At 46.4% G+C, this 25,019-nt stretch overlaps 9 protein-coding genes across 9 annotated transcripts; 3 read left to right on the top strand and 6 right to left on the bottom strand.

Moving 5' to 3' along the window:
- Nucleotides 1–410: 410 nt before the first annotated feature.
- BDV27DRAFT_133520 (uncharacterized protein) lies at nucleotides 411–2,364 on the top strand. Its single transcript, XM_032068107.1, has 3 exons — nucleotides 411–1,219; nucleotides 1,271–1,405; nucleotides 1,490–2,364. The coding sequence occupies exons 1-3, from the start codon at nucleotides 509–511 to the stop codon at nucleotides 2,183–2,185; spliced, it is 1,542 nt and encodes a 513-aa protein (XP_031924206.1). The 5' UTR covers nucleotides 411–508; the 3' UTR covers nucleotides 2,186–2,364.
- Nucleotides 2,365–2,425: 61 nt separating this feature from the next.
- BDV27DRAFT_148099 (glycosyl hydrolase) lies at nucleotides 2,426–4,304 on the bottom strand (the record flags this gene model as incomplete). Its single annotated transcript, XM_032070857.1, has 9 exons — nucleotides 2,426–2,682; nucleotides 2,736–2,765; nucleotides 2,817–2,931; nucleotides 2,981–3,068; nucleotides 3,118–3,227; nucleotides 3,277–3,431; nucleotides 3,489–3,843; nucleotides 3,894–3,982; nucleotides 4,046–4,304. 9 exons carry the CDS (start codon nucleotides 4,302–4,304, stop codon nucleotides 2,426–2,428), a joined length of 1,458 nt encoding a protein of 485 aa, XP_031924205.1.
- Nucleotides 4,305–4,976: 672 nt separating this feature from the next.
- Nucleotides 4,977–6,713, bottom strand: BDV27DRAFT_167180 (GMC family oxidoreductase; the record flags this gene model as incomplete). Its single annotated transcript, XM_032074410.1, has 1 exon — nucleotides 4,977–6,713. One exon carries the CDS (start codon nucleotides 6,711–6,713, stop codon nucleotides 4,977–4,979), a length of 1,737 nt encoding a protein of 578 aa, XP_031924204.1.
- A 3,764-nt stretch (nucleotides 6,714–10,477) lies between these two features.
- BDV27DRAFT_167178 (SDR family NAD(P)-dependent oxidoreductase) lies at nucleotides 10,478–11,456 on the bottom strand (the record flags this gene model as incomplete). The annotated part of the gene is made up of 2 exons (XM_032074409.1): nucleotides 10,740–11,456; nucleotides 10,478–10,686 (listed from the first exon to the last, which is right to left on the bottom strand). The coding sequence occupies exons 1-2, from the start codon at nucleotides 11,431–11,433 to the stop codon at nucleotides 10,478–10,480; spliced, it is 903 nt and encodes a 300-aa protein (XP_031924203.1). The 5' UTR covers nucleotides 11,434–11,456.
- Nucleotides 11,457–11,885: 429 nt separating this feature from the next.
- On the top strand, nucleotides 11,886–13,629 carry BDV27DRAFT_148096 (uncharacterized protein; the record flags this gene model as incomplete). Its single annotated transcript, XM_032070856.1, has 4 exons — nucleotides 11,886–11,949; nucleotides 12,257–12,861; nucleotides 12,926–13,054; nucleotides 13,531–13,629. 4 exons carry the CDS (start codon nucleotides 11,886–11,888, stop codon nucleotides 13,627–13,629), a joined length of 897 nt encoding a protein of 298 aa, XP_031924202.1.
- Nucleotides 13,630–13,838: 209 nt separating this feature from the next.
- Nucleotides 13,839–14,888, bottom strand: BDV27DRAFT_148095 (uncharacterized protein; the record flags this gene model as incomplete). The annotated part of the gene is made up of 3 exons (XM_032070855.1): nucleotides 13,839–14,177; nucleotides 14,233–14,501; nucleotides 14,573–14,888. The coding sequence occupies 3 exons, from the start codon at nucleotides 14,886–14,888 to the stop codon at nucleotides 13,839–13,841; spliced, it is 924 nt and encodes a 307-aa protein (XP_031924201.1).
- A 2,518-nt stretch (nucleotides 14,889–17,406) lies between these two features.
- BDV27DRAFT_31766 (uncharacterized protein) lies at nucleotides 17,407–18,223 on the bottom strand. The gene is made up of 2 exons (XM_032076313.1): nucleotides 17,991–18,223; nucleotides 17,407–17,862 (listed from the first exon to the last, which is right to left on the bottom strand). The coding sequence occupies exons 1-2, from the start codon at nucleotides 18,140–18,142 to the stop codon at nucleotides 17,625–17,627; spliced, it is 390 nt and encodes a 129-aa protein (XP_031924200.1). The 5' UTR covers nucleotides 18,143–18,223; the 3' UTR covers nucleotides 17,407–17,624.
- A 367-nt stretch (nucleotides 18,224–18,590) lies between these two features.
- On the bottom strand, nucleotides 18,591–19,917 carry BDV27DRAFT_161019 (glycosyltransferase family 69 protein; the record flags this gene model as incomplete). The annotated part of the gene is made up of 3 exons (XM_032073142.1): nucleotides 18,591–19,009; nucleotides 19,068–19,293; nucleotides 19,351–19,917. 3 exons carry the CDS (start codon nucleotides 19,915–19,917, stop codon nucleotides 18,591–18,593), a joined length of 1,212 nt encoding a protein of 403 aa, XP_031924199.1.
- A 3,278-nt stretch (nucleotides 19,918–23,195) lies between these two features.
- Nucleotides 23,196–24,930, top strand: BDV27DRAFT_148092 (uncharacterized protein; the record flags this gene model as incomplete). The annotated part of the gene is made up of 6 exons (XM_032070854.1): nucleotides 23,196–23,276; nucleotides 23,514–23,617; nucleotides 23,725–24,052; nucleotides 24,129–24,229; nucleotides 24,275–24,383; nucleotides 24,490–24,930. The coding sequence occupies 6 exons, from the start codon at nucleotides 23,196–23,198 to the stop codon at nucleotides 24,928–24,930; spliced, it is 1,164 nt and encodes a 387-aa protein (XP_031924198.1).
- Between the last annotated feature and the right edge of the window lie 89 nt (nucleotides 24,931–25,019).

Here is a 25,019-nt window from a genome sequence, read left to right as displayed (position 1 = left end):
CTTCTTTCGGTAATGGATGGGTCTATCATTTCCTCACGATCAAGTGCACGGCCACTGTATAATAGCCTCCTGCTTCGTTCCTAGTTTATGCCAAGAGCCGTGGTCTAGAACAGGCTTTTTTCCTAATTGTCTTTCTACACTTGTGCTTCAATCAACCCAACGTTATTGCCAATGAAAGAAGAATATTTCACTTCAAAGGCATGAATAGTATGGTAATCATTCTAAACTAAGGCGATATATCTATATTCACTTATGTAAAGTATTGTTATGGTTTTCTTTTATTCGATTCATATACCAGGATTATAACGACTAATTGGTATAGGGCATCATCATTCAGCCTGATTTAAGGTGGACATGCAAAAGCCCCGCGCCTAGGCCAAATTGGTTCTAGACTGCACCAGACCGTAAGGAGAATAAGCACACCAGAATATTATCTCCAACGTACAACGTGACATTTCCACCCTTCACCCTGAAACAAAGCTGCCTACGACGAATCCAGCTGCTAGGAATGCGACCCCGGTTGCCCTTCAAAAAGCCTAGATGCCGCGCCCAACAGGGACCTGCCTTCGTTTTCGTGGATACCGCCGACAGGTTACCGCATGGGCCGCAGGATAAAGATGTAAGAGTCATTATCAGACGGCAGGCTGCAAGGTCAGGCTGCAGACGCCGTCAAGACGGAAGCACGAGCGAACGGGGCCTTGATGATGCCGAGTCCAAGGATGTATTGGTCCCCGTTGGAGCCGGTCCCACAGGCCTCGTACTGGTCACGCAGGACAACGGGTGGCCGCCTATGATACTAGCTAATGTCCCACATCCTGCACCTGTACTCCAACCATCGTACAATGGATACGAGACGCTCAGGGTTAGGTACAACTTTGACGTTACCGACCTGACCAGTTTCACGGATGTAGACCTCGGCAAGACTGCTTACCTTTTGCTGAGAGACCAACCGACCCGCCTCATTAGCCTTTTGCAGAAGCGGTCATCGTCTTTCTTGTCCCATCTTCCCAGTCGTTATGGATCTAGCCAATGCTTGGATGATTCTATACATTGTGTGGCTGCTCGAGCGGGTCAAATGCTTGGCTTCCCAATCCGTACATCAACACCGCCTGCATTATACGTAAAGGCTCTGAACAGTCTTCAAGCTGCGATTGAGGATAAAACACAGTACCTAGGAGCTGATGTCTATTGTGCAACGCGGCTTTTAGCCATATATGAGGTAAGCTCTCGTTATATGTATTACGTCACAGGTTACAAACAGTAGCACTAGTTAATCGGCCTTCCTGACGCAAATCACTGGATCCACCATAACCGGGGCGGAATCAAATTAGTTGAGCTTAGAGGGCCTGAGAACCATAAATCTGAGTTTGACTGGTTGCTTCTAAGAAGCCAAGGTCCATCTATCGTTGGTTCTTTCCTTGCCTCCTCATCATGCACACCGTGGGGCATATTGCACCCAATACAAATGGCACAACTAATTCTCCCACAGTTGGTAGATGAAATGTATCGGAAACAAGCCTCAATATTTGAGAGTATGGAGTGGCAACGCTTCCTCGCACATGCATCCAAGACAGAAACGGACTCAGATTCCAGTCTCTGGTGGGAATTCTTCGGAGCAATCAGCTTCATGCCAGGTATATTGAAAGACATGAGGGTTTTATTTGACAGTACATTACCTCAGTCCGAATACGTAGCACAGAGCCGGGATATCGTTGAGCGAACGAACAAAATGCACACAGCGTTGCATGAAAGTCACCTCCGCTACCAACAGAGGCCGCCATATCCACCGTCTCTCTTCGATCTCCCCGTCTGCGCCGAATCAACTGTTCGGGTTAGACTTCGTGGATTTCTGCTATATGTCATCATGTATATAAGTCGTGTTACAGCGACACTGTCTCCGAATGAGGCAGAGTGTGCTGTCAGTGAAGCAGAGGCACAGACCTTCGCGGCACAGGCTCTGCTCACGGAGAAAATGACTGCTCAGCTTGATCCGACCATGACTTGGCATTTGGAGCAACGGAACGCCCTTGCTCATTCTATCATACAAACAAGAGACATCTGGGCATCTCCTCTAGCGTATAGCATGCCATGGGAAGAGCGAAAGTACTACCTGGCGCAACGGTGGTTACAGTGGGAGGACTCGTGGAGAGATGGAGTTTTGACTGTGGAGTTAGAAGAAGCGTGAGGGAGAGCATAATATCTGTGCATAAGTGTCGTACATGTGGTGGATACTATCGTTCCAGTCCTAGTGTGTTGGATGTTCGGTTAATACTTCTATCTACTTTTATCTTCATGGCTCAGACGGGACAATGCCATTTCTATATATAAATAGTGACACTCGAATGAGATGCAATCGAGCGAAGAGGCTAATTATTCTCACATGTAATGATGAGTATAACGGCATATATACAGTGTAACGGAAAGTCTATTCCTCCGGAGGATAAACCACGATCCGATCCAGGTCTGCTCCCTTGTAGTCAAACCCGTTGTAAAGTCCGCCGATCGTGATAGTGTTTTTCTTCCCCTTCTCAAGTGTTAATTGCAATGGAGTGGAGAGGATTATGCTCTTGTGGGTATCCCGCTGATAGAGCGTCTGGACGTTGGAAGTATCGCCGTTAACAACGACGCTGCTAATGCGTCGGAGCTGCCATTCACCTCCGATGCGGTCAGGGGTTCCACCAGCTGTGGGCTTTGTTAGCAAGATAATCCAGTCAGGAGGCAAAGGTGGAGCTTACGTTGGTCTCCGAATCCCATATCATCAGTGTCTATTGAACGCTATTAGTAGGACTCATTCCAACAAAGTTAACCGGACTTACTCTGGTAATAAAATGACACCCATTGTGGCTTGCCTGTGCCTTCAATACCTTCGAATGTAACCGTGCTGTCGTTGCCGTAGATGCCGGTCAGAATGGTGTTGTCGCTCGCGAAGTTCTGTATAGTTAGCAACTATCCTATCAGACAGAGTGAACGCGATACTCACTGCTTCTTGCTTGAAGGCATCTCCGGCAGTCTTTGCATCCTTTCCGTAGTAAGTCTTTCCTTTGACTGGCTTCCATTCCCCAGTTTTGCTATCCCGTGTCAGTTCGTATATGTTTGTGCATATTTGGTAAAACCTACACATTGAGGTCATAGACATCGTGCCAAACCAGCTCTAGCGTCTTCTTCTTGTCATCAATCTCCATGGGCAGCCATATATAACGACTCTCCCAAAGCGAGTTTGAGTCCCACTTTCCCACGTTAGCAAAGTCACGGTTGCTAGAACAGTTAACACCGTACCTGGTCACCAATGTAAAGATATGTAGTCTTCTTAGAACCCTCAATCTTCAACGAATTACCAGACTGAGAGTTGAATGTGCGCGTGTTAAGGGGCGCCACCATGAACGGCTGGGACCAAGGACCCTCCAGTGAATCAGCGCGGAACGCAACGACATCTGTCTGGTTAGCACCAGTCTGTTGAACAAAAGTTAAACCAGAGGGATCACACTTACTGTTCGGCCTGTATCCAGTCTTATGGCTCATCAACGCGTAATAACTCTCGTCCGTTTGGATAATCGTAGGCGCCTCGAGATCGAACTTATTAAATCGGTAGACCACCTCTTCCAGCTCTGAGACCTCCTCATTGTACCTAGTAATGTAGACATCGCGACCCTCCTGCCTATCTCCGTTCGAGTAAAGCGCATATGATCGTCCATCCTTATAATCCGTGAAGAGCCCATAATCCTGTGACCAATTGCCCATCGGCGCCGTCGCATTGACAAAGGTATAGGGGCCGGCGGGGGTATCCGACGTCGCAAATCCCTGCAGCAGCAATCCGTACGAAGAGTTATCCGCGTGCCAGAACATCTGGAACGAGATTAGCAAAACTCACCTGATAGTCAAGAAGACTCACTCACATGATACTGACTAGTCTCCTCACTATACACAACCTTGGGTCGCTGGATCACATTTTCGGGAGAAATATACGTATGGTTCTTCACGGGTTCTATGCAAAGCAAGTAAACGTCAGTGCCACATCCCAGCACAAAACATTGACTGAAATCCATACCCAACGCCAATCCATGTGATTCCCACGTCGCCAAATCCTCTGAGCTATACACCGACACTCCTCCACCCTCCTCCTGTCCTTCAGTCTTGTATTCCCCAAACCACCAGAAACGACCCGTGTCTTTGTCGAAAGTAATACCTCCCGCGTGAGCGTTCACCAAATTGCCCTCTGTGTCGTGCCAACGGCCTCCGGGCACGATGTACTTGCTCTGCGCGATCGCGCCGCATAGCAGGATTGACAGTGCTTTGATTCCCAACATTTTTCGTGCAATTGCTGGGGATTGAACGGATTGGTGTCCGGGAGTTAATTTGTCGTTGTTTGGTAATATATTATTAGCCAAGACGCCGTCGGTTGTTGATACCCCGAGGTTGCGGGGTTAGTTTTTCCGTCGTCTTGTCTTGGGATTTTAATGTCAGTGCACACAAACTATGAAGGGATGCGTTCCGCCGGAGAAATCTGGGGAGAGGCCTATGGTATTAAAGACTTGGTTTGCCAAGGGGTAGGTGATCGTGGTGTCATTTTATCAGCGGAATACTGGCCAAATTGGCCCTGCCGTTGCCGTACATTTTGGGCCGTGCTATCCTGTGCCCCCAGGCTAAGAGAATCGATACTTATACTTTTCGACATCATGGGGTGAAACTGGGGCTCGGGCCATGCTCCAGATCGGCACAGGTTCCTCTCGTGAGGTGCGAGATCACTATGGGGTGTCCCTATTAATTACTTGGCAGTTAACTCTATTGCATAAAATCCTATGCATGGGTTTCATTACTATTGTAAAGGCCAGTGTTTAGTCAAGCTTCAATCGTAATTTCATAAACTACCTAAACTATGTACTAATTATTTGAGAGTTATTGAAATAGTCGTCTAACTTTTGAGAAGTTAGGTTTCAGAACATCGTTAAGACACATTTCATCATTCAATGGCACCACAATTAGTAAAGATCCTTGTGCTCAGCCTTGATCATGTCGGCACACTTCTCACCAACAGCGTAGACGGAGTTCTGAATACGGCAGTCAGGAATAATAGGGATGACTGAAGCATCAGCAACACGGAGCTTCTTGATACCATGGACCTTGAGCTTCGGGTCCACCACACCTTGGTCGATATTCTTCGAAAGACGCGCAGTACCGGTCGGATGGAAGGCAGTCTGGCAACGATCGAGAACGGCTCTGTGCATCTCCTTGTCAGAGTCGAGGGGCATCTCCCATGGGTATTCGCTCTCCACCAGGTCCTTGAAGCCCTCGCCCTTGAACAACAGGTCGTAGCTGAATCGGATACCCTCACGCATGGCAATGATATCAAGGTCGTTGGCGAAGAAGTTGAGGTTGATGTTCGGCTGCTGGAAGGGATCCGCGCTGTTCAGGGTCACCTCACCAGGATCGGAGATAGGGCGGACCAGGTCAACGACCACGGTAAGATGGTCGCCTGTCTTGGGGGTGGGGAAGTGCCACTGGAAGGCGGTACCGAACATGCAGACAAAGTCGAGCTCGAAGTGAGGTTGTCCCAGGGGCGAGAATGGGTCCTTGCCTCCATTGGCGGCTTTCGCCTTGCGATATTCGGCGTCCTTCTCGAGGTACTTGTCGATACGGGGGAATCCCACCAGCTCGAGGAGACCGGAGCCAACGGGGCCGGAGCGGTTCTTGTTATAAGCGGCAACGACGGCTTCCTTCTTAGGGCCGTTACGCAGCAGAACGTCATCCATACCGAAGCCGTCTTTGACGCGTAGGACGAAGGGAACACCGGGGTGGTCCATCAGGTTCTGGCCGACGTGGCGGGAATCGACAATGGTGTTGATACCGTGTCTGGAGAGCTCCCGGTTGGGTCCAATACCACTCAGCATAAGCAGCTTAGGGGTCTCAAAGACGCCTTGGGAAAGGATGACTTCACGGTCCGCGAAGAAGTTAAGTTCGTTACCAGCGGCAGTAACGACAGTTACACCCTTGCAAGTGCGGTCGGCCTCATTAATGATAAGGCGCTTAGAATGAACCTCGGGAACGATGGTGATGTTAGGCTTATTCTTGACAAACAGGAAACTGCCAGATCGCTGGCCACGGTAGATGGTATCACAGCAGTGGGTAAGACCATCCATTTCACCATCATAGATGTTTTCAATCAGAGGCTGACCCATGGACTTCCAAGCTTTAGTGAGGTTCTCTCTGAAGGGAGCCATCTCATCAATCAACTCAGCATGAGAGATTGGGATAGGGCCACCAGTGCCAATCTTCTCAAGTTCAGGCGAGTAGAGCCTAGGATCGTCGTGGTAGGTAGCACTCTTGCGAAGGTAGGGAACAAGGGGATCCCATGTCCACTCCTTGCCGCCAAATTCGTCCCATTGATCAAAAGTAGCTTTGTGTCCTGGAACCCATGTGAAATAATTAAGGGATGAGCTGCCACCAAGGGTCTTTCCACGAGTATTCGGCTTCTCGATACGTTCGTAGTCATCGCGCCTAACCATGGTGGTTTTATAGGCCCAGTCGTACTTGCTGTTACGAAGGTCCATGGCAGAGGAAGGTGTAGTAATCTCCGGGATGTCCTGAGGGTTCCCAATACCCGCCTCGACGATCAAGACCGTGACATTGGGGTTTTCAGCAAGACGGCCGGCCACGGTGTTACCGGCCGTGCCGCCGCCAACAATAACGAAGTCGAAGTGGGATCCGTCGGTAGCCATGACCGCAAGATCAGAAGAGCAATATCAAAAGAAGTCTTGTAGAGAGTCAATGAATCTTCTGTGATGAGTAGACAAATTACCATCATTCAGCGGAGATTCTATACCCTTTTATAGACTTCTTCCTCCTTTTCCCCGCATGGTACCTTTGCAACGTGAGAGTTTATCGACTTCAATACTAGACGAGTCATGAATCATGATAACATCACGGTGCTCCTGCATTGGACTATTGCAGGGCCAGAATGTCCGTTGTCTCTTCCTATTGCAGTTGGTATACAGAGACACGGATGGAACAAACCTCATATGCGTGGAAGTAAAATTAGGGTGGATCCGCGGCGGGTCCACACTTTGGACTCGCATAAATGCCGAAGCTTGCCGGCGATTATTGGTCCAGTACTACTTCCCTAAAGGGTACTACTACTTTTTACATGCACTCAAAGATTATCAGTTAAGATTATCAAGGATCTGATTAACTCGTTAAACTTCAGGGGGTAAGCGGATGTAGTCACTACGTGAGCGGATATCAGGGGTTTTGGACTCAAATTCGATGGGAACAGAGGCAGGATAGACTCGGCCTCGGGGTGACACTGCAGATCAATCACGATTAAGACTATAACTTTGTCTCTTGCCACTTGGCACTGAAGAGCCCCCCCGCACAGATGAACAAGAGCCCAGCCGCCCCATGAGTCTTACAATTGCTGTGATCTCAGGTAACGCGACCAGTATACAAATTGGCGGACGCAGCAAGCTCTTACTGGAGTCTTTGACACCTTTTCACGAACCACGGGACAAATTGACAGGATCTGTCTGACAGATTCTGAAATGGCACAAGGAGACACGTAAGGCAGAGCTGCGGAACTAGGTTCGTGAGTTCCCAGGGAATCAGACTTCCGCGATGGCTAGCCCTATTGTAAGCCAAGAACGACATCAGAAGACGTGTGGGTCCTGCGATAAATCAATTGTACGGAGTATGAGATCATAGACTTGGTTGCTCCATTTTTAAACGAGTCTTAAATAAACATATGTGCTTTCCACTGGATCTAGACTTTACCCAGCCACGCTTTCATGCGCACGGGGTTGTATCATTGGTTCGCCGCCTTGGCCACCCCAGAACAGGCCGATCTGATAACAAAGAAGTTAGTGGATAGAATATATTTATGCATGACTTAAGAATTAACCTACTCAGAACGTTCACAATTCTGCTAACCCCTCACAAGAAATTAACCGCGGTAACTTCGGAGTTCCCTACGACAACTGGTAGTCTGTCATGGCGTGGGACCACGTCACGCATAAAAATGAAGAGGAGGCCTGGATGATCCCTCAGTAGCTACAGGGACAAGCATTGTGGAACTTACTTCCTTAGCGAAGAACCTTGGGGGACCCCGCAACCATCGACAATTCCTGATTCATCAACAGGCCCACTTTTAAAATACCTGCTCATCGCCGGGACGCATAGTCCATAAATCCAAAGAATCCTCAACCTCTTGGAATCGACCCTGCCACTCCGATAAATCCTGACCCACTGTGGACCGCGGGCACGCCTGCTATTCCCACCCAAGCAATTGCTGAGGTCGATATCTCCGATGGCACTATCGTGTCCATTGGAAGGGAAGGTCCGTAAGCTAGTCCGACATGATGAGAAGCGGCAAATATAATAAAGTGTAGTATTGAGGGGTTTCCTGTGAGAGGCTATCCACCAGTAAGTGAAATGTAAAATGTCATAAGTTGGTCAGACCGGCTCAGATATCCAGAGCCGGTTCGGGAGTATTGGTTCCTCGTTCACAATGCAAAGCTTTTCCGTAAATGACATCAGTCTAACTAGTCTTAAACAGTGTACGTCGCCATATGCACGGGATTGGGGCTAAAGGGGCGTGGCTAATAAAGCCTAATCTGATTGCATGTCACTAGAGAGATCTAGACTGATATTGACGGGCTATTGAGGAGGTATATTGGCTTGAAATGGTGATCCTTAGCGGTGTTGTTCGCCCCTCCTGTGCTAACAGAAGAGACTATAGCAGGCTGTGCATACTTATTGGCGGCATGGAGTTAACGTACACACACCACTAGTACAATTGGTGGTTTATTTATGCATTTACTTTGAGCGCGTGTAGGGTATGGGTCCACCATGGCAGGGTATGATGACGCTGCTGTATTCGGCTTGTCATGCGAGTCAGGTTACTTTGATTCTGTCGTATTTGTCACCTTTATTCCCAAAAAAGCATAGATTCATAGTAACTTTGGCTATAAACATCCATAACCCTGTTCAGGTCACGGTTGAATAGTTTCAATGAAAGATTAGATCTCGGATTTGAATACGCTGGTGAGTTATTTAGAACCCCCCTTGTCTTTCCCGTATCAACCTCGTGACGGTTTCTCTGACAGGCTTTAGACTTGAGTTGGCTCCTATATCCGCGGCGGAGGGGTAGCTGATCCACAAGCACGTGGTGGAAGTTGGATAGGCTGAAACAACCGACCACATCGCGCGTATTGTGGAGGTGAATCAGCCAAAGTATGCTTTGGAATCCGAACCGTAGCGGGATACCTCATCCACCCTACCGGCTAGGAGTACTTTGGAAGCCAGTTGATCTTAATCTTAACTGGCCCACTAGGAATAAGGCAAATCTGAAAATAGGAAACAGTTTCTCGGATATCTATGGACTACAACGTATTTTAACCCTGAATGTAACCTTGACTTGACGCCTTTCTGGCTCCGCCATAGGGTTCCCAACGGATAGGTGTGCTTGATCCATTCGTCTCTGGGGATCGTGAGGAGTTACTCTTGAAATCAAGGAGAAATACCCCTAGTCTTTCTGCTAAAATGCATCGCAAGACCAGGATCGATCTTCATTGGTCAATTCTACACACTAGGCCATGTTATATGATCGCGGGAGAAAAAGTATAGTTGTAGGAGCAAGCCTAACTAAAGGTAGGTGTCTGCTTAAGCACTAGTTACTACCAGCCGCTGGAATATTTTGAACTTATTCGATGTAGTAACTCACTGGACATACTAGTGGGAATACAGAATACAGGTAGTCACTGTGTGCAATGAGAAATAGGATAAGCCAAAGCAAACACCTTATTATTTCCCTCCGAATGGGATATTCTCCTTCTTGGGTGCAGCAACGGAAGGGCCAGGTTGTAGTAGACGACTCAGATCAAGAGGTGGACTGGGGTTTTCGGCGATCAGCGAATACCCTTGCATCCCGTGCAACTTCGCATAAACAGACAGCAGAGTGGTTCGGAATTCGTCAATTGTAATTCCCGTCATTTCTAAGTCTCCCCAAGTTGTCAGAACCCACGTACAAGTTTCTGAAGTAGAACAGGAAGTTTACCGAGTAATCCTGACGCTCTCACCGCGGTTGGCTTCAGAAGTGACGGACGGGATATACTTAGGAAACCGACTTGGATACAAGAGTCTGGACCTTCATCCACGTACTTCGGGGAATTTGGAGAATAGTTTGAAACCGGTTCACGGCGTATTGAAGAAGGGAGCCTATCTGAAAGACTTGGGTACAGTACTTGAAGATGGATGGTGTTGGGAGATGGAAGACCTGGAGATAGGAAAAGAAGGTGAAAGGAAGGTGCAAGGAAAGTGGAACAAAAGTGGAAGCAAGGCGGTGGGTGTTACGAGGCAGTGACGAAGAGTGAATTAGCGAGATATTACAACAGAATGATCTCCCAAACAGTGAATCCGGCCTAGCATAGCTGAGTGGCTGACTCACAGTATCTCAGACAAATATTGCCTCATAACTCGGCTAACATGCAGTTCAATCAGCCGGGGTCTTCCAAGAGGACTTCCAACCAGTGCTCTCAAAAGGCCACCCAACCAGCCCAATACTAAGTCTCGGGCTCGCTGCAATCTCTTTCTCTTGGGCCTTGAGTTCGTCAACGTCCCAGTTCGCCCACAGAAATTTGCCCCTCAAGAAACGTGCCTCGCGGCTTGCGAGCCAAACATTGAAGCTTGCTGGCAGAGAAACTGACACAGAGTTAGTATAAGGTCCAATTCCAAGGAACCATCATTCCACTGACCATCATCCGCGAAGCCCATAGCAGCAACACCTCCCGCTTCCCTATTCATCGCCGTGTCCACTACGCCAGGCTGTACATGAAAAATGCTTAGTTCCGGATTCGCAAAAGCCAAAGAATCCCAAAGTCGAAAGACCGCCAACTTAGCAATGCTATAGGCAGCAAACCCCGGAGCAAAATTGACATGTGCCGCAGACGAAGAAGTCTCAATAGCGACCGCATCCTTGGACGCATAGCGAAGGAATGCCTGAGCGACATTCAATGATCCTTTCAGGTTCTGGTGAATGGCATCGAGAAATTTGTCACCGTCCACATCACCCACGGCATCCTGGGGCCCAATCACCGCCGCGTTACTGACCAGAATGTGGACATTTCCGTCGCCGACAAATCTTGCGAAGGCTTTATCCACTTCATTCTTCTTTGTGACGTCGGTAGACGCTGCGAATACCTCCACGCCAGAGAATTCGCTGTCGATGGATGCTTTCGTGTCGAGAAGGGGCTGTTTTCTACGTCCAGTGAGGATGATACGAGAGGCCCCTGCCTCTGCGAAATGGAGAGCAGTCTCTGCGCCGATGCCAGTTCCGCCTCCAGTTATCACGATGGTCTTTCCTTTGGCGGAAAGCTCCGGGCGGGTGGGAGATATGGATGCGTATGTTTTTGTGTGCCACTTTGACGTTGGGGATGGAAAGGGAGCCATGCTGATTGTAAAGTGTATGGGGAATTGGTAACAGTAATGAGTAGAATAGAATGATTGCTCGAATAGAAAGATATTTGTCAGAGCAATGTTCACATTTAAGTATTCTCCATTTCATTACCTCCAATTTCATAGCGGAGTTGTGCAATTTGTTAAAGATTGCCTGGTCACCATGTCTACGAAGCTATATGGGCTCTACAGTCACTCTGACTTCCAAATCCAATCTTGCGAAAGAAATATTAATTCAAGTGTCTTGGAATCCAAGCGGCAAGACAGTTACAAAATGTTCCGGGATACTTTTGCAGGTACAGATTGTCCCGCCTCTAAATCTTAAGCTTTCGCCAACGGACTATTTTTAGTAAAGGATTCCAGTGCTGACAAATGCTAACAAAAATGGCGCCTTTATATCAGGCACGAAACAACTACACTTAATTCTACTACGGGTCGAATTTGAAATGTACGAAGGACATCTGGAATCTGTTTTACGGTGTGGACGTTGCAATAAACCTTTCGATAAGGGTGAGTTTGTATTCCCACGAGGTTTACTCCCTGCCACAGGACCCTGTATTAAGATGTGATGCCCTAGAGACCACTCTGAAGAGACATGGGTATTACTGTCGATCCCGAAGAGTTGGCAGTGCCATTCGGACTCGATCTTGTATCACATGCGTGAGGGGCAAGGCGCGCTGCGATAATAAGCGCCCTGAATGTTCGAGGTGCAAAACCAAAGGCGTTGAATGCCATTATCCAAGTAAAACGTCCAAGGTTTTAGGGCCAGGGGGTCAGCAGCGTGAGAACAATGCACAGACCGATCAACTGAAGCCAGTCTCTCCGTCGGTGCCAGGTATTCCAGGGGTTGAAAATTTTCTAGAAGGGAACAACGACGGTGATATGCCTCTCGATAGGGCCCTAATGATCGCAGACACCGAATCCACCGCTCTTGAAGGGAGATACGGTGATGAGATCGTACTGGACCTTGATTTCACTAATTTCCTAAATACGCATATAGATGACGATAACATGCAATATACTGCATCAGGGTCGTCATCTTTCGTTTATCACTCCACATCTTCGGCCGATGGAATAGTTCCAGAACACCACCCTGGATCTTCTCCAAATCTATCCATACCACCAGGACCAACTCAATTTATCAGATCGCTTGTCCAGCGGCCATATATGGGAGCCGGGGCCCACAGAATCGCAAAGCTCATACTCCACAATCTCAGATCCTATCCCCAGATGGTGCTGCGTCACAACACACTTCCGCCCTTTATCCATCCCTCTGTGGTATCTTCCGATTTTGGTAACCCTGATCCGGAGTCACTAACCAATTGTATTGCTCTTGTACATATGATCGGTAGCGGGATCCAAGCGACTCGAAAACTGTTCTGGAAGAATGTACGGATGGAATGTGAACGGTTATGCGAAGAGGTATGTTGATTTAACATTATTTTAAGAAAGAAAACTCTTACAGTGAGCTGATGCATAATCATAGTGCCAGAAGTTAAATAAGTGGGAACTGCTGGCTGCCATGCAAGCCCTCTCCATTTATATCATCATCCGATTAGATGAGGGTGAGACGGATTACAATAACTTTGATGTCCTGTTACTCAACACGATTACAGTAAGTATGGCTGGGAATATCCCCTTATATCAGCTCTAATGATGTAATGTAGGCAATCTCTAAGCAGCTCAGCTGCAGCGATATAACAAAGAATGTAGAGTTTGCGCTACACAACTGGGATCTCGAAAGCAGCTGGAAAGACTGGGTTTTTGAGGAGTCAAGGCGAAGGTTGAAATTCCATTCCTAGGTGGATATTAATATGCTAATTGAGGCAAAGATTATGCGTGATTTATCGAGTGGTGAATATGCTAGTCTACTTCGAACCGGCGGCAATGTGTGGTCTGCGGACGGACCTTGTTATAGCACCACTGCCAGCAAAGAAGCAGCTATGGGAGGCAGGTGATGAGCTTATGTGGAAGGTCGAAAGCCAAAAGGAACCTGGGATCCAGACTGCATTTGGACTGGCTGCGAATGGTAATCTAGTCCAACTAGGGGAAGATCTTCTACATTCGACCCATGAAGTGCTGCTCCATGAGACCTTTACTACCAGAGGCTCGGCAAATTGGGAAAGGTGGTGCTCGGGGATGGATGGCCTTGGCGGTCTTGTAATGCTTGCTGCTTCTTTAATAGGGTAGAACTAGAACCAAAGAACGCGGCAATACCGAGTGTTAAGATTTTCCCGGCAGTGGATATGCTCAGGGTTGGGGCAGTGTCGAAGATTAGATGTACGTTGTCGGTTGCAGATGATACTCTGGCCATAGATGAAAGTTTATCACACAATAGTCACTGCAAATACACATTTACAACGCATAATGGGGAGAGGGGCACATCCGAATCCCATATCTCAAGGCTTGTATATGATACGAATGTGAAAGTCACCCGAAGCCATGCCGTCCTCCGTACAACTCCCAAGTCCCCGCAAACGCAATTTCAGAAGCTCGATTTCTTTTGTTGGTGGCGTTTCACAATTCGATTGCATGACACCCTTGGCCTTCAACAGAGTCTGAAGATCACCCGGCTCAAAGCAAATACTGGAAGGTGACCTTGTCCTCTGGTCCACGATCGGTAGCTTATGGTTTAACCCATTCGAAACCATGTGTCTATTCACGTAAACGCAGTACGCGTGATCGTATCCGTAGTACTTAGCGCGTTGCATGTAGCTATCAAATATATCCTGATCCAGCTGTTCTTTACCGTAAATAAAAACCCTAGATAATGCAGAGATGTTTTCCACGTACCGATTGGACTTGTAGCAGAAGATCGCGTTTCCCCCATTCCAAGTGCTCATCTCCACACCCTGCAAAAACATACTCGGCACCTACTTGGATGCGTCCCCCGAAGCCTAGTTCATGCAAGACGATCCGGTCCTGACGGTCACGGTAAACCTTTTGTTCCACAAACACCCTCGGGTCTGGGTGAGTTTCATCCTTTTTCGGTATGAACACAGTCAAACGAACGTACCGCTGGCGTTCATAGGCTGCATCGGGCTTCAAAACTTCCGTATCGTCTGATGTTCAGTATACTTTCAGCTTCTGCCTTTCTGCCACAGGAGTAACCAGAGAACTAGGGGCGCCCTACCGGTAAAAAATACCTTCCGAAACCGACATCCGCTTATCTCATTCCGCTCGGGGCTTTGATCCAGACTCCTTGTAAAAATCGTGAGCGGATTGCTCCGAGCTTTAGGAAATGCCTTGACCATGTGCTCAATGGGGCCACTGATGATGGACTCGCCGATACGGACCCTGGGGTATATTGCGTGATTGGCAGTATTCTTTTGGTACCCGGACGGTGATCTTTCCTTCTCTACTCGGTTCGCCGATCGCTTGTTATGCAAGAGTGGATTGCCGTGGTCATTACCATCCTGTACCGTTGTTGGATGAGGCTTTGATTTCATGACTGCGTTTCCTACACAATAGATTTGTCCGATCTAGCTTAGTACTGTGGTGGTTTGACTTCAAGTGCTTGTCTGCGACAAAGTTAGAGCGCCGACAAGATTAGCATATATACTCAATTCTGGGTGCCCCAGCAAGACTGAGTTGTAACAGTCCAGGGGTGTAGTGTTGGCTCTGGGTATGATCGGACTCATACGCGCTAAGCCACTCGTCGAATCTAGGTCGACTGTGAAAGGTGCCATTGAACTTGTAATTTCCATTGGGCTCGACGCGGTGGTGATATAAAGATATGGGCCAATAGCAAGTAGAACTTGGACCAGGTTAAGGATAACGAGGTCCAATTAGCACTCCCTATCTAACATCCTGGTATTCAGGACCCAATGATTCAAAGGCTTGAGGCGCCGCGGCCCGAGGCTGAGATTCACGTACAAGGCATGTCTGGAGTCTGGGATTATTATAGTATTTGAACCCTACATGACACCTCTGGTGTATCATGATTTTCTTTCCGCCACTAGCTATTAATAGTACCATACTAAGATTGTTGAATCTCCACAACCTATCTCCTTGACTCTGTCGGCACATACTACAACGGGTACATATGTCGTGTCCCATGTATCCCGCAACTGACGAAAATACTTCGTTCTCAGGCAGTACTTAACTTGGTTATTCCATTGACGTATCGGCGCATACGATAATTAATTTCATGGCCTCTCCTTTCATAAAGATACTGTCACCCTCGATGAGAAGCCCTTCACCCCTACTATAGTTGATCCAGTGTCTTGTGGAGCCAACATGGTATTCAGGATGATGCGAATAGCAGATCATTCTCGCCCAGTCGCAAGGTTCCTGCAATAGTTTCTAAAAAAAGAAACGCACACTAGGGGTTGGAATACTGCTAGCTGTTACATTGATGACAGTATGAACAGCCATCTTTCCAGTTTCATTGGCCTCTCATCATATACCATATTCCTTGATGCGGCCATATTTTTAGAAGAGAGCGGTTAACAGTCTTAAACTCCTTGACGTTGATACTTCACCTTTGATACCGTAGGCGTGTCATCGCGCGGTAGCCTTGTCGCACGATGACAAGGCAGTTTCCACAGGTTCATCAAGGCTGCTACACTTCTAGGATATATATCCCGGGCGCTAAAAGGCTGACGGTCGAGGACCATTAAGGAACCTGCCAATATGCGGTTTTCTGACAATTCCCGAAGCCTTGTGACCAGAAAAGGATCATTGTATGTTAATTCTAGTGGATCCTCTATCTCTCCTGGTCCCTAGTAGTCCATATGGTGGTATGTAATGATTAAAAGTGTAGTACTAAAATAGGCGGAAACTTATATCGTTCGCCCAAGACGACAATGCTACAAAACAGGCTACCTCAGACGAGATCGTCCGTTTTATACAGCAACTTGGGCGAATAAGGTATCTTGAGCATTTGCTGTATTTGGAGTCATACTGTGGAGGGCATTCAATCCCAATATATTCACCTCCTGTGTAACCAAAGGCAGCAGGAGAGAGGTTACCGTTATAGCTGCATGGAACTAACGGGACCAAGAAGCAGGAAATGCATTCAGGGCCCCTTGCACCGTTATTTGTGAACCCTGTCCTGGTGCAGGGGCTCTTTTCTCATGTTGTGGATACTGTCTATAGGACAGTCTTAGATGCTTCATTCCCTATCATTTCTTTGTCGGGCGGAAACTTTTGAAGACACGACTCATCCGCGACGCTGACCATGACTCTTTTTGCTGTCTACGTTATCCTCCCTACAAGGACTACTCGGTTTCTCCCTTTTTTTGATATTAGATCTGCAGCACCCCCACTCATGGTGTGTTGTGGTTGCATTGATCAGTGTCATGGCCGCCGATCAAGATTCATCGACCCTGATGGGAATCAAATCAGCGGTCCTTACTGAGAGCTCTTAGCCTCATAGCCTCCTCTCCTATTGAAGTGGACAATCATTCAAGAGCGACATGATGATGGTCTAGCGCATGGGCTTATGTAATACTTATTCCCCAAAGCATGGAAGGTCTTCCTGGGAGAAAAGGCCTATCTGAGGCTTACCAAGATTGGACAGAATTTGTCTAGAATCCCGGATCAGGGTCGGGACTGCTTTACCAAAGCCCCCCGCGAAATTGTTCTCGCAATATATGTTTATCGACTCGTGCTCGAACAAGGAAGGCTACAGGATCCAAATAGACTGGTATTCTGATTGAGACGAGTACATTGCACCTGAGGTTATCGGTATACCGCAAGGTAATCCATCGCCTTTACAACTTTTTATTGGTGTGCCCAATTGTTTGACATTGCGAACTATAACCCCTATGCGGAGCAATGAGTCATAACAGAGAGCATGATATGTAAAGCTATTGAACTGTATCGTAGTATCAATATGATAAGATTCTAACTAGTATACTTTGTGTACTTAATTGGATGAGCGGAATTTTAACAATCCAAATGTACGTGCTGTGATGTAACCAGCGCGATCGGCAGTGGTCAGCCCTATCGTATGTAGAGTAATGTCTTAGTATGTTGATATATTCAATGGGCATCTGAAGGCCTAAACGAGACAACCAATGACCATATAATTAAAATAACTTCTTGCATACTGCTTGAAACTTCACCAGACACCATCCTTCCTTCATGTGTCCAGGACAGCATATGTGAGAATCTATCCCGTAAGCATCAAGTGTCCAATCCTATACTTCAATACTCCACACGTATACCCCTTTTCTTCTTCATTCTCTCCAAGAAGGTCGCCACTCATGTGCTTCAATACCCCAAAACAAAAGCCCCAAGGCAGTTCCCAGTCCCATAACTGCCTCGACCGGCGCCACCCGTCGCCACGCCGCCTCCCCTGTCCTATAGAACACCACTGCCGCCAGAAACCATCCTGGTATCGTAGCCACCATCAACGGGATGTTATTCTGATAGGCGGCGATAGCATAGTAAGTGCCTAGTGTCAAGGAGGAAAGACTTTTCCGCCGATTTGTAAAAGTAAGAGTAGGTTCGTAACATCAGTATTGAAGGTGTAAGGAAGAACTTCGGGAGGGAAAGGTCGGGGGTGAGGTGTATTCATAATGATGTGTATGATATCTACCTACCTCACGGCTTGGATGGTCCCCGTGCTAACGTCCTTCAGGGGCAAATACTGCGATTGCGCGGCGGAAGCGGGGGACAAAAGGGTGTGGAGCCCGCTCGCGAGGAGGGGAAGGGATTGAAGGCCGAATAGATATTGGAGAAGTTGGGAGGGCATGTTAATATTACTACCTGGCTTAGGTATTGTATTTCTAGATCGCTCCTGGAGAACCACGCAAGGCGTGAAAGTGTTGTTGCCCTGACAAGAAAGCATCACGTGGGTGGACTATGATTTACAACCTTCTATATATCCTTACGTGTACCTATCTATTAATAGTACAAATTTTATGAGGCGAACAGCTCCACGAAAAGCCTGAAAAGTGCCCTAAACAACACCGAGTCCTACACTTATATAATAAGATAAGGGATATATTGAGCAAGATATAATTAGAGTTGATATCGGGTCGGGTTCGGGTTCAAAATCTAGGACCCAATATCAACTCTATTTATACAAGAATTCAGCATTTTATTCAGCAACCTCTCTTCTTGAACCCTCCACATATTGGAGCACAATGTGAAGCTTGGTTTGTTGACTAAATGTATATATTTCTATAAGTGCCACGCCATTACCGATGCGCCCACCCGTTTTCCGTAAGAACCTGCATCTCATTAATAAGACAGAAAGGCCCAGGTTCCCTATTTTCTTGCGACTGCTTTTCCCACTTCCATAACCGTATCCAGACTACATTTTCTTTGAACCACGGCGTGGTAAACCATCGCATGAACCGATTCTTCCATAGCCCGCTAGCTACAGTAAAACTGGATAGCCATGAACTATTCACCGGGTTAACGGCCAAATAGGCAGGGGAGTTGTATCCCACACGCACGCTGGGATTAAGCCAAACCCCCTTCTCCCCCGACAAAGGATTATCGGCATGGATAAGACAGCACTCCGAACCTTCTAAGTGTGACTTTGCGAGACTGTCAGAGATACCTCGGAATCTTAAGGGTGGACTTTGGTAGAAAGGGGTTGCGTCCATCGCCACTGGTTAGGATGGTTAACATTGCGTTTGTCATGATTATAACGTGGCTGTTCAACTGACCTACACCATTCCAGCAGCTTGTCACGGGAACGGGTTGGCTATCTTTCATGGCCTGACGAGACGCTCGGGATCGGAAGTAGGGCCATGATTGCATGAGCATGTCATGGCCTTCAGAATCACGGAGGGCGAAGGTGTCATAGAAGTCAGGAGGATCGGAGAAGTCCAGTGCGCACGTTGCCGCGTAGTCGCCTCCTCTTGTAGACAATAAGTTTTGGATATCAGAGGTCTAATGTATGAGTTAGGAGAAGTCTAGAATGTGCTTTCTCAATTCATATTGACTTACGGTGAAAATCACATCATTTAGAAACACGATCGTATCATATATAATGCCAGCACTCTTCTGTTCATACAGCGGCTCCATCGCCACATTTCGTAATTTGGCCAGGTAGGGTATGCGGCGTAGCTCGGTTGCCCCAATCGGCGTCTCAATCCACCCCTGACCGCTATGAGGTTTGGTGATCTCGTCGAGATGAGTCTTGTTATCCAGGACAATCCTCCTTGGAATATCATATTCCGCTAACAGTTGATCCAAGTGAATCAGTGCACCCTTGGTATCGTCCCAACTGCCGCTTTCCTGTATACTGACAAAGACGTTGTCCCGGCCGATCGCATTGGCCAAGTCCACCACGGCCGCGATCCATGCTTCCCGTAGGATCTGCTCGCTGTTCCAATGAAGGCCGGCGATGTAGATCTTTTCACTTCCTAGTGCGACCTGCTGAAGCCGTGATTCTTGCACATGCATGTATTTAATGTGTAGCACTTCTACTAAGGTCCATCCGATGAGGATGAAGAAAAGGGCTAGTCGGATCCGGCGTGCCTTTCTGTACAGGGAGTACCGGTATGGTTTCATCGCGGTATGGGTTGCATGAATCTGGTTATATTATGTGATGTTGCTATGGACAGGGGTTCTATATAAAGGGGTAAATCTCCCTCATGTTCGTTTCCAAGGGAGCTTTGAATGATGCCGAGTAAGGGGGCGCGCGCTAAGAATGCTCTGCTTGCTGCCTAAAAGTCCTTGAAGTGGAACATGTTTGAAAAGACGGATGCATGCACCCGAGAGTAGAATATCGAGAAAGACAAATTTTGGCCCCATATTGACGTGCTTTATAATACGAAGCTGAACTTCGTAGGTATATATAATGTGCAAGAAGATGCGAAAGCCTGTCTGATGTAGTGTTGCTGCTATGAGCCGGGTGAGTCAGGTGATTCCCCCACCCCTTAACACCAGAATTTACCCGGGTCCATGAAAAATTCTTTGGACAATTGTCTTAAAAAAGTCTGTTTGAAAGGCGATTTTAAGTTTCTGATGGAGGAAATGAGTCCTCTTACACCCTTGGGTGCGGATACCTTACTGTGGTAGAACTGTCGTTAATATTATTGCGTGCAGCGGTGATATCTTTAATAGCTAACCGAGGAATAAGTACTATAAATATTATAGCGCTTCTAGCATTAGTTGTACTATAAGTATTATTTTTGACCCTGCTATCTATAAATACTTTACTGACAAGCCAGACTATATCCTTAATATGGCTGGTGCCCTAAAGGTACCGTAGCTAGCGCCTGGCTTACTAGCCAATAGGGGTATATTTACACTTGTTAATGCTGTGCTGCTGCATATGGAGCTTCAGTTTCTTATTTATGGACATTTTAACTGTTGTCTTTGAAGCGTGCTCAGTCCGCAGGAGAGATGTCTACCGAAGTCCTTCCCGTAATCACGACTTTACAACTAACATCTTTTCTTAGTTTCTAACACAAGCTGTGTAGTGGTACGGCGATGGCAAGCTCCCTATTAATAGTATTATGTATATCTATCTGACTGACGAGCTGGATAAAGCTCTCGAAGATTTCAACGCCGGGAGGCAAGGCAAACACGATCCTTACCGTACCTGATCACCTGACGCCCGGTCCCACCTGACGCCCGATTTTTTGATATACACCGACTTTTCGATACTTTTCAAACCACCATAACTCTGCCAATATGGCTTCAATTGAGGCAGCGATAGCTGAGATCGAAAGCTTAAAACCAGGAGAAATAATAAATTACACAAAAACTGCCAAGATATATGGTATAAGCAGGTCTACACTATCTCGATGTTATCGTGGTGTTCAACATACTCGAGCAGAGCAATATAATAATCAACGAATCCTCAACAACAAGCAGGCCAAAACACTTATAAAATGGATCAATAATCTAACTGATAAAGTCCTTCCGCCTACACTTAAAATGCTACGAAACTTTGCTGGGGAAATTACTGGAAAGAAGCCAGGAAAACAGTGGCCAACTCGATTTTTGAAGAAATATGATAATCAGCTTACTGCCCGCTATACAACTGGAATTGACTCCCAACGCAAGCGAGCTGATTCGGCGTATAAATACTCTCTTTACTTTGAGCTAATGGCCAAGAAGCTCAAGGAATATGACATACAGCCTGAAGATATATATAATATGGATGAGAAAGGCTTTCTTATCGGAGTACTATCAAAAGGCAAAAGAATCTTTTCTCGTTCTAAATTTGAGCAGGGGAGGTTTAAGCAACGCCTTCAGGATGGGAATAGAGAATAGATTACTACAATTGCTTATATCTCTGCAGATAGAAGCTTTCTTTCCCCGGGCCTTATATATCAAGCCGTCTCAGGTAATATACAGGATTTCTGGCTTCAAGATTTCAGTCCTGGGCATCATACATACTTTTTTGCATCATCTCCTAGTGGCTGGACAAATAATGATATTGGATATGCCTGGCTTACCAATATCTTTGATCGAGAAACTAAGGAGAAGGCTCGAAGGCATTAGAGGCTTTTAATCCTTGATAGCCACGGATCTCATATAACAATAAAGTTTATTAACTTCTGCAATAAAAATAAGATCCTTTTAGCTATCTATCCACCTCATTCTACGCATACGCTACGGCCACTGGATGTCAGTATCTTTGGTCCTTTGTCTACAGCGTACAGCGCTGAATTAGAGCAATTTTTACATAATTGTCAAGGGATAAGTCATATCACAAAACGAGACTTCTTTCAACTCTTTTGGCCAGCGTGGAATACTGCTTTATCAAAGGAAAATATTGAAAGTGTATGAAATTCTGTTGGTTTATACCCTTGGAATCCTGAAAAGATATTGATACATTTTACCAAAAAGGATAGTACTAGACTATTATCTAGTGATTCGTCTCATTCTATCCTAAGTACAGAAGATTGGAGACGTATTGAAAGGCTTCTTCAGCAGACTGTTTCTGATATCTACAATAAAAAGGCTCAAAAGCTCAGTTCTACCATATATTCGCTTTCTACCGAGAATATCCTGCTTAAGCTACATTATTCAGGTCTTGAAAAGGCTTTAAAGAACAAACAGAAGAAACATCAGCATGGGAAACCGCTTCTATCTGATTTATATACTTTGGAAGGTGGTAATACAATTTTTTACTCGCCTAATAAGATTCAAGAAGCTCGGGATCTTCAGGCTCAGAAAGATAAAGCTATACAACTTAATAAAGCTGCTAAGCAAGATAAAAAGCTTCGTCGGGAACAGGAAAAGAAAGAAAAACAGCTTCTATTAGAAGAACACAAGAGAAATAGAGCTTTAAATAAGAAGATACGTCAGCAGACAAACGTTCAAAAGCAGCACCAAAAGGAAGAAGAAAAGCTTACCAAAAGAGCTAATCTACAGCTTCAAAATAATATAAATTAGGCTGCTAAAGGCAAAAATAAGATCCCTATACCTTCAACTCCAAAAAATATAAAGGATACTAGTGATTAAAATGAGGTTGTTGTTGCAGAGGCTTTATATAGTATAAATTGTCGGGGTAGACAGATCCGCCTACCTGCGCGCTTTCGGGATCATTAAAATAGTTATATATATTCTATATAGTTTAAATACTAAACCACTAAAAGATCACACGATGATAAACAATATATGTGGTTGTAGAGCTTCATCTTTAACTCTGGTTTTCATAGGAAATCGCGCGTCAGGTGGAGGCGGGCGTCAGGTGATCAGGTACGGTATCCTTACCTGAGATACGGGACGCGGTAACAATTGGTGTGAGCCACCAAGCATGTTCGGGTGTGGGATGATTTATAGTTATGGGTAGGGCGATCTTATATAGTTTGCTTTATTATGATAACCACATGTGTAGATCTAATGTGGATATAATTCATACACAATCTAAAAGGCGAACTTACATGAACCAAGCAACTAGCCAACAAAACGTAACACCTCTCGAGTATAAATGTATCGTGCCACGTGATCACGTTCACTAGCCGTGCTCAGGGCTCCTTGATCTTCCTCATCGACAACAATTGAAGTTATCTTCGGTAGACCTACGGGGTGTAACTCTGTGATGAATACTATCAGGCCGCCCCTTCCTCGCTTGTCCGCCTTGCTTCGAAAGAAACCGTTTCCCATGCCTCCTCCCGGGCCACTTTTACCGCCCGGCATACGCGTAGATAGAAGAGATCTCGCCGGTATACGATTCCAAGCACTTTTACCCAGCGAACCCTGGAGAGGTACTCGCCGATCGTTGCCAAACCCTGGTCAAGGTTGGCTGGCTGTGGCGTGTCTTCCACAGTATGGCTCGCGCGGGGTTTGCAAGGGTAACCTTCAATAATTTCTGGTCAATAAATCTACCTCTGTCTCTAACAAAAAAAAATCATACAGGCATATGAAAGAGCCAGAGAATGTCGTGGCACTGAAAATCGCCAATAAAAATGCGGCTCCGGCTAGCCATGAACGCGAGGTTGAAGAGCATATATCCACGGCAGACCAATCACATCGCCGTCGCTCACTCATCCGAATATTACTGGACTCTTTTGAAGTTGAAGGTCCAGAAGGTTCTTATTCGTGTCTTATATATCTGCCTCTGAGAGAACCACTATCGATATATCAGAAGTGCTTTGACAAAAGAAAGATACTACTGTCCCTGATCAAAATATATATTCGTGCCCTTCTTACAGAGCTTAATTACCTTCACAGGGAATATAGGACAGTTCATACAGATAAGTTCACCCTTGGCCTTTTTGCTGTCGGTACTTCTGAGCCTATATAACTGTCTAGATTTAAAGCTTGAAAATATTATAGTCTTGTTTAAGGACCTATCTGTACTTGCTGATTTCTTGGATTCTCAGCTTAAAAAGCCAATGGCTTTTAAGATTGAAACAACAGGGTGACCTGTGTATCAGTCCCGTAATGACTTTGGGCCACTCAAAAGTCTGAGAAGTATATCACAGCTTGTCGACTTTGGCTTGGCAGCCATACTCGAGAAAGACAGTGACTGGGGTGTCTGCCCTATTCAGCCAGACCACTATTGGGCGCCAGAGGTAATACTGGGTATTGGATAGTTACGGATATTTGGAATCTTGGTATTCTGGTGTAAACTGTCGGTCTCTAAAGTTGTTATATACACTAATACAAGACCAGCTGTAGGATATGATTGACGGCAAAGAGCTATTTCGTCATATCTATAATAAACAAGATTGTTACGATGCTAAACTATATATCGCAGAAATAATAGTCTTATTCGGTCCACCCGCTCCAGAGATTATACAAAGGTATCAATACATACAAGGATATTCGTGGCCGGAACCTGTTAGACAAGAAGACAGCAGACTTTGCGAGACCACGGAGAAGTACTTCTGTGGGCTATTCTTTGACAATAGTAGTAACAACATTTTAGGTCGCTTTCTCTGCGAGGACATGATCCCCGACCGAATACTGGGTGACACAGTTTCCTTCCTTGAGGGAGAGGAGAGGAAAGCATTTTTGGATCTCGCCAAGGGAATGCTTGTCTGGCATCCAGATGCGAGAAAAGTGGCAGGCGATCTAGCTGGATATTCCTTTCTTCAACCAAAGCAGACGAGCGCCTGATTTCTGCGAGGGTTTGATAGCAAAATAACTTAAAATCGTGGTTGATCCCAGTTCGGTGGTGCCCATAAACAGCTCGTTGAAGCCCTGAC

Source organism: Aspergillus caelatus, assembly GCF_009193585.1.
Source record: "Aspergillus caelatus strain CBS 763.97 unplaced genomic scaffold BDV27scaffold_185, whole genome shotgun sequence".
Lineage (NCBI taxonomy): Eukaryota > Fungi > Ascomycota > Eurotiomycetes > Eurotiales > Aspergillaceae > Aspergillus > Aspergillus caelatus.
Note: the sequence above shows the minus strand (reverse complement) of the source record. Positions and strands in the feature narration are given on the sequence as shown.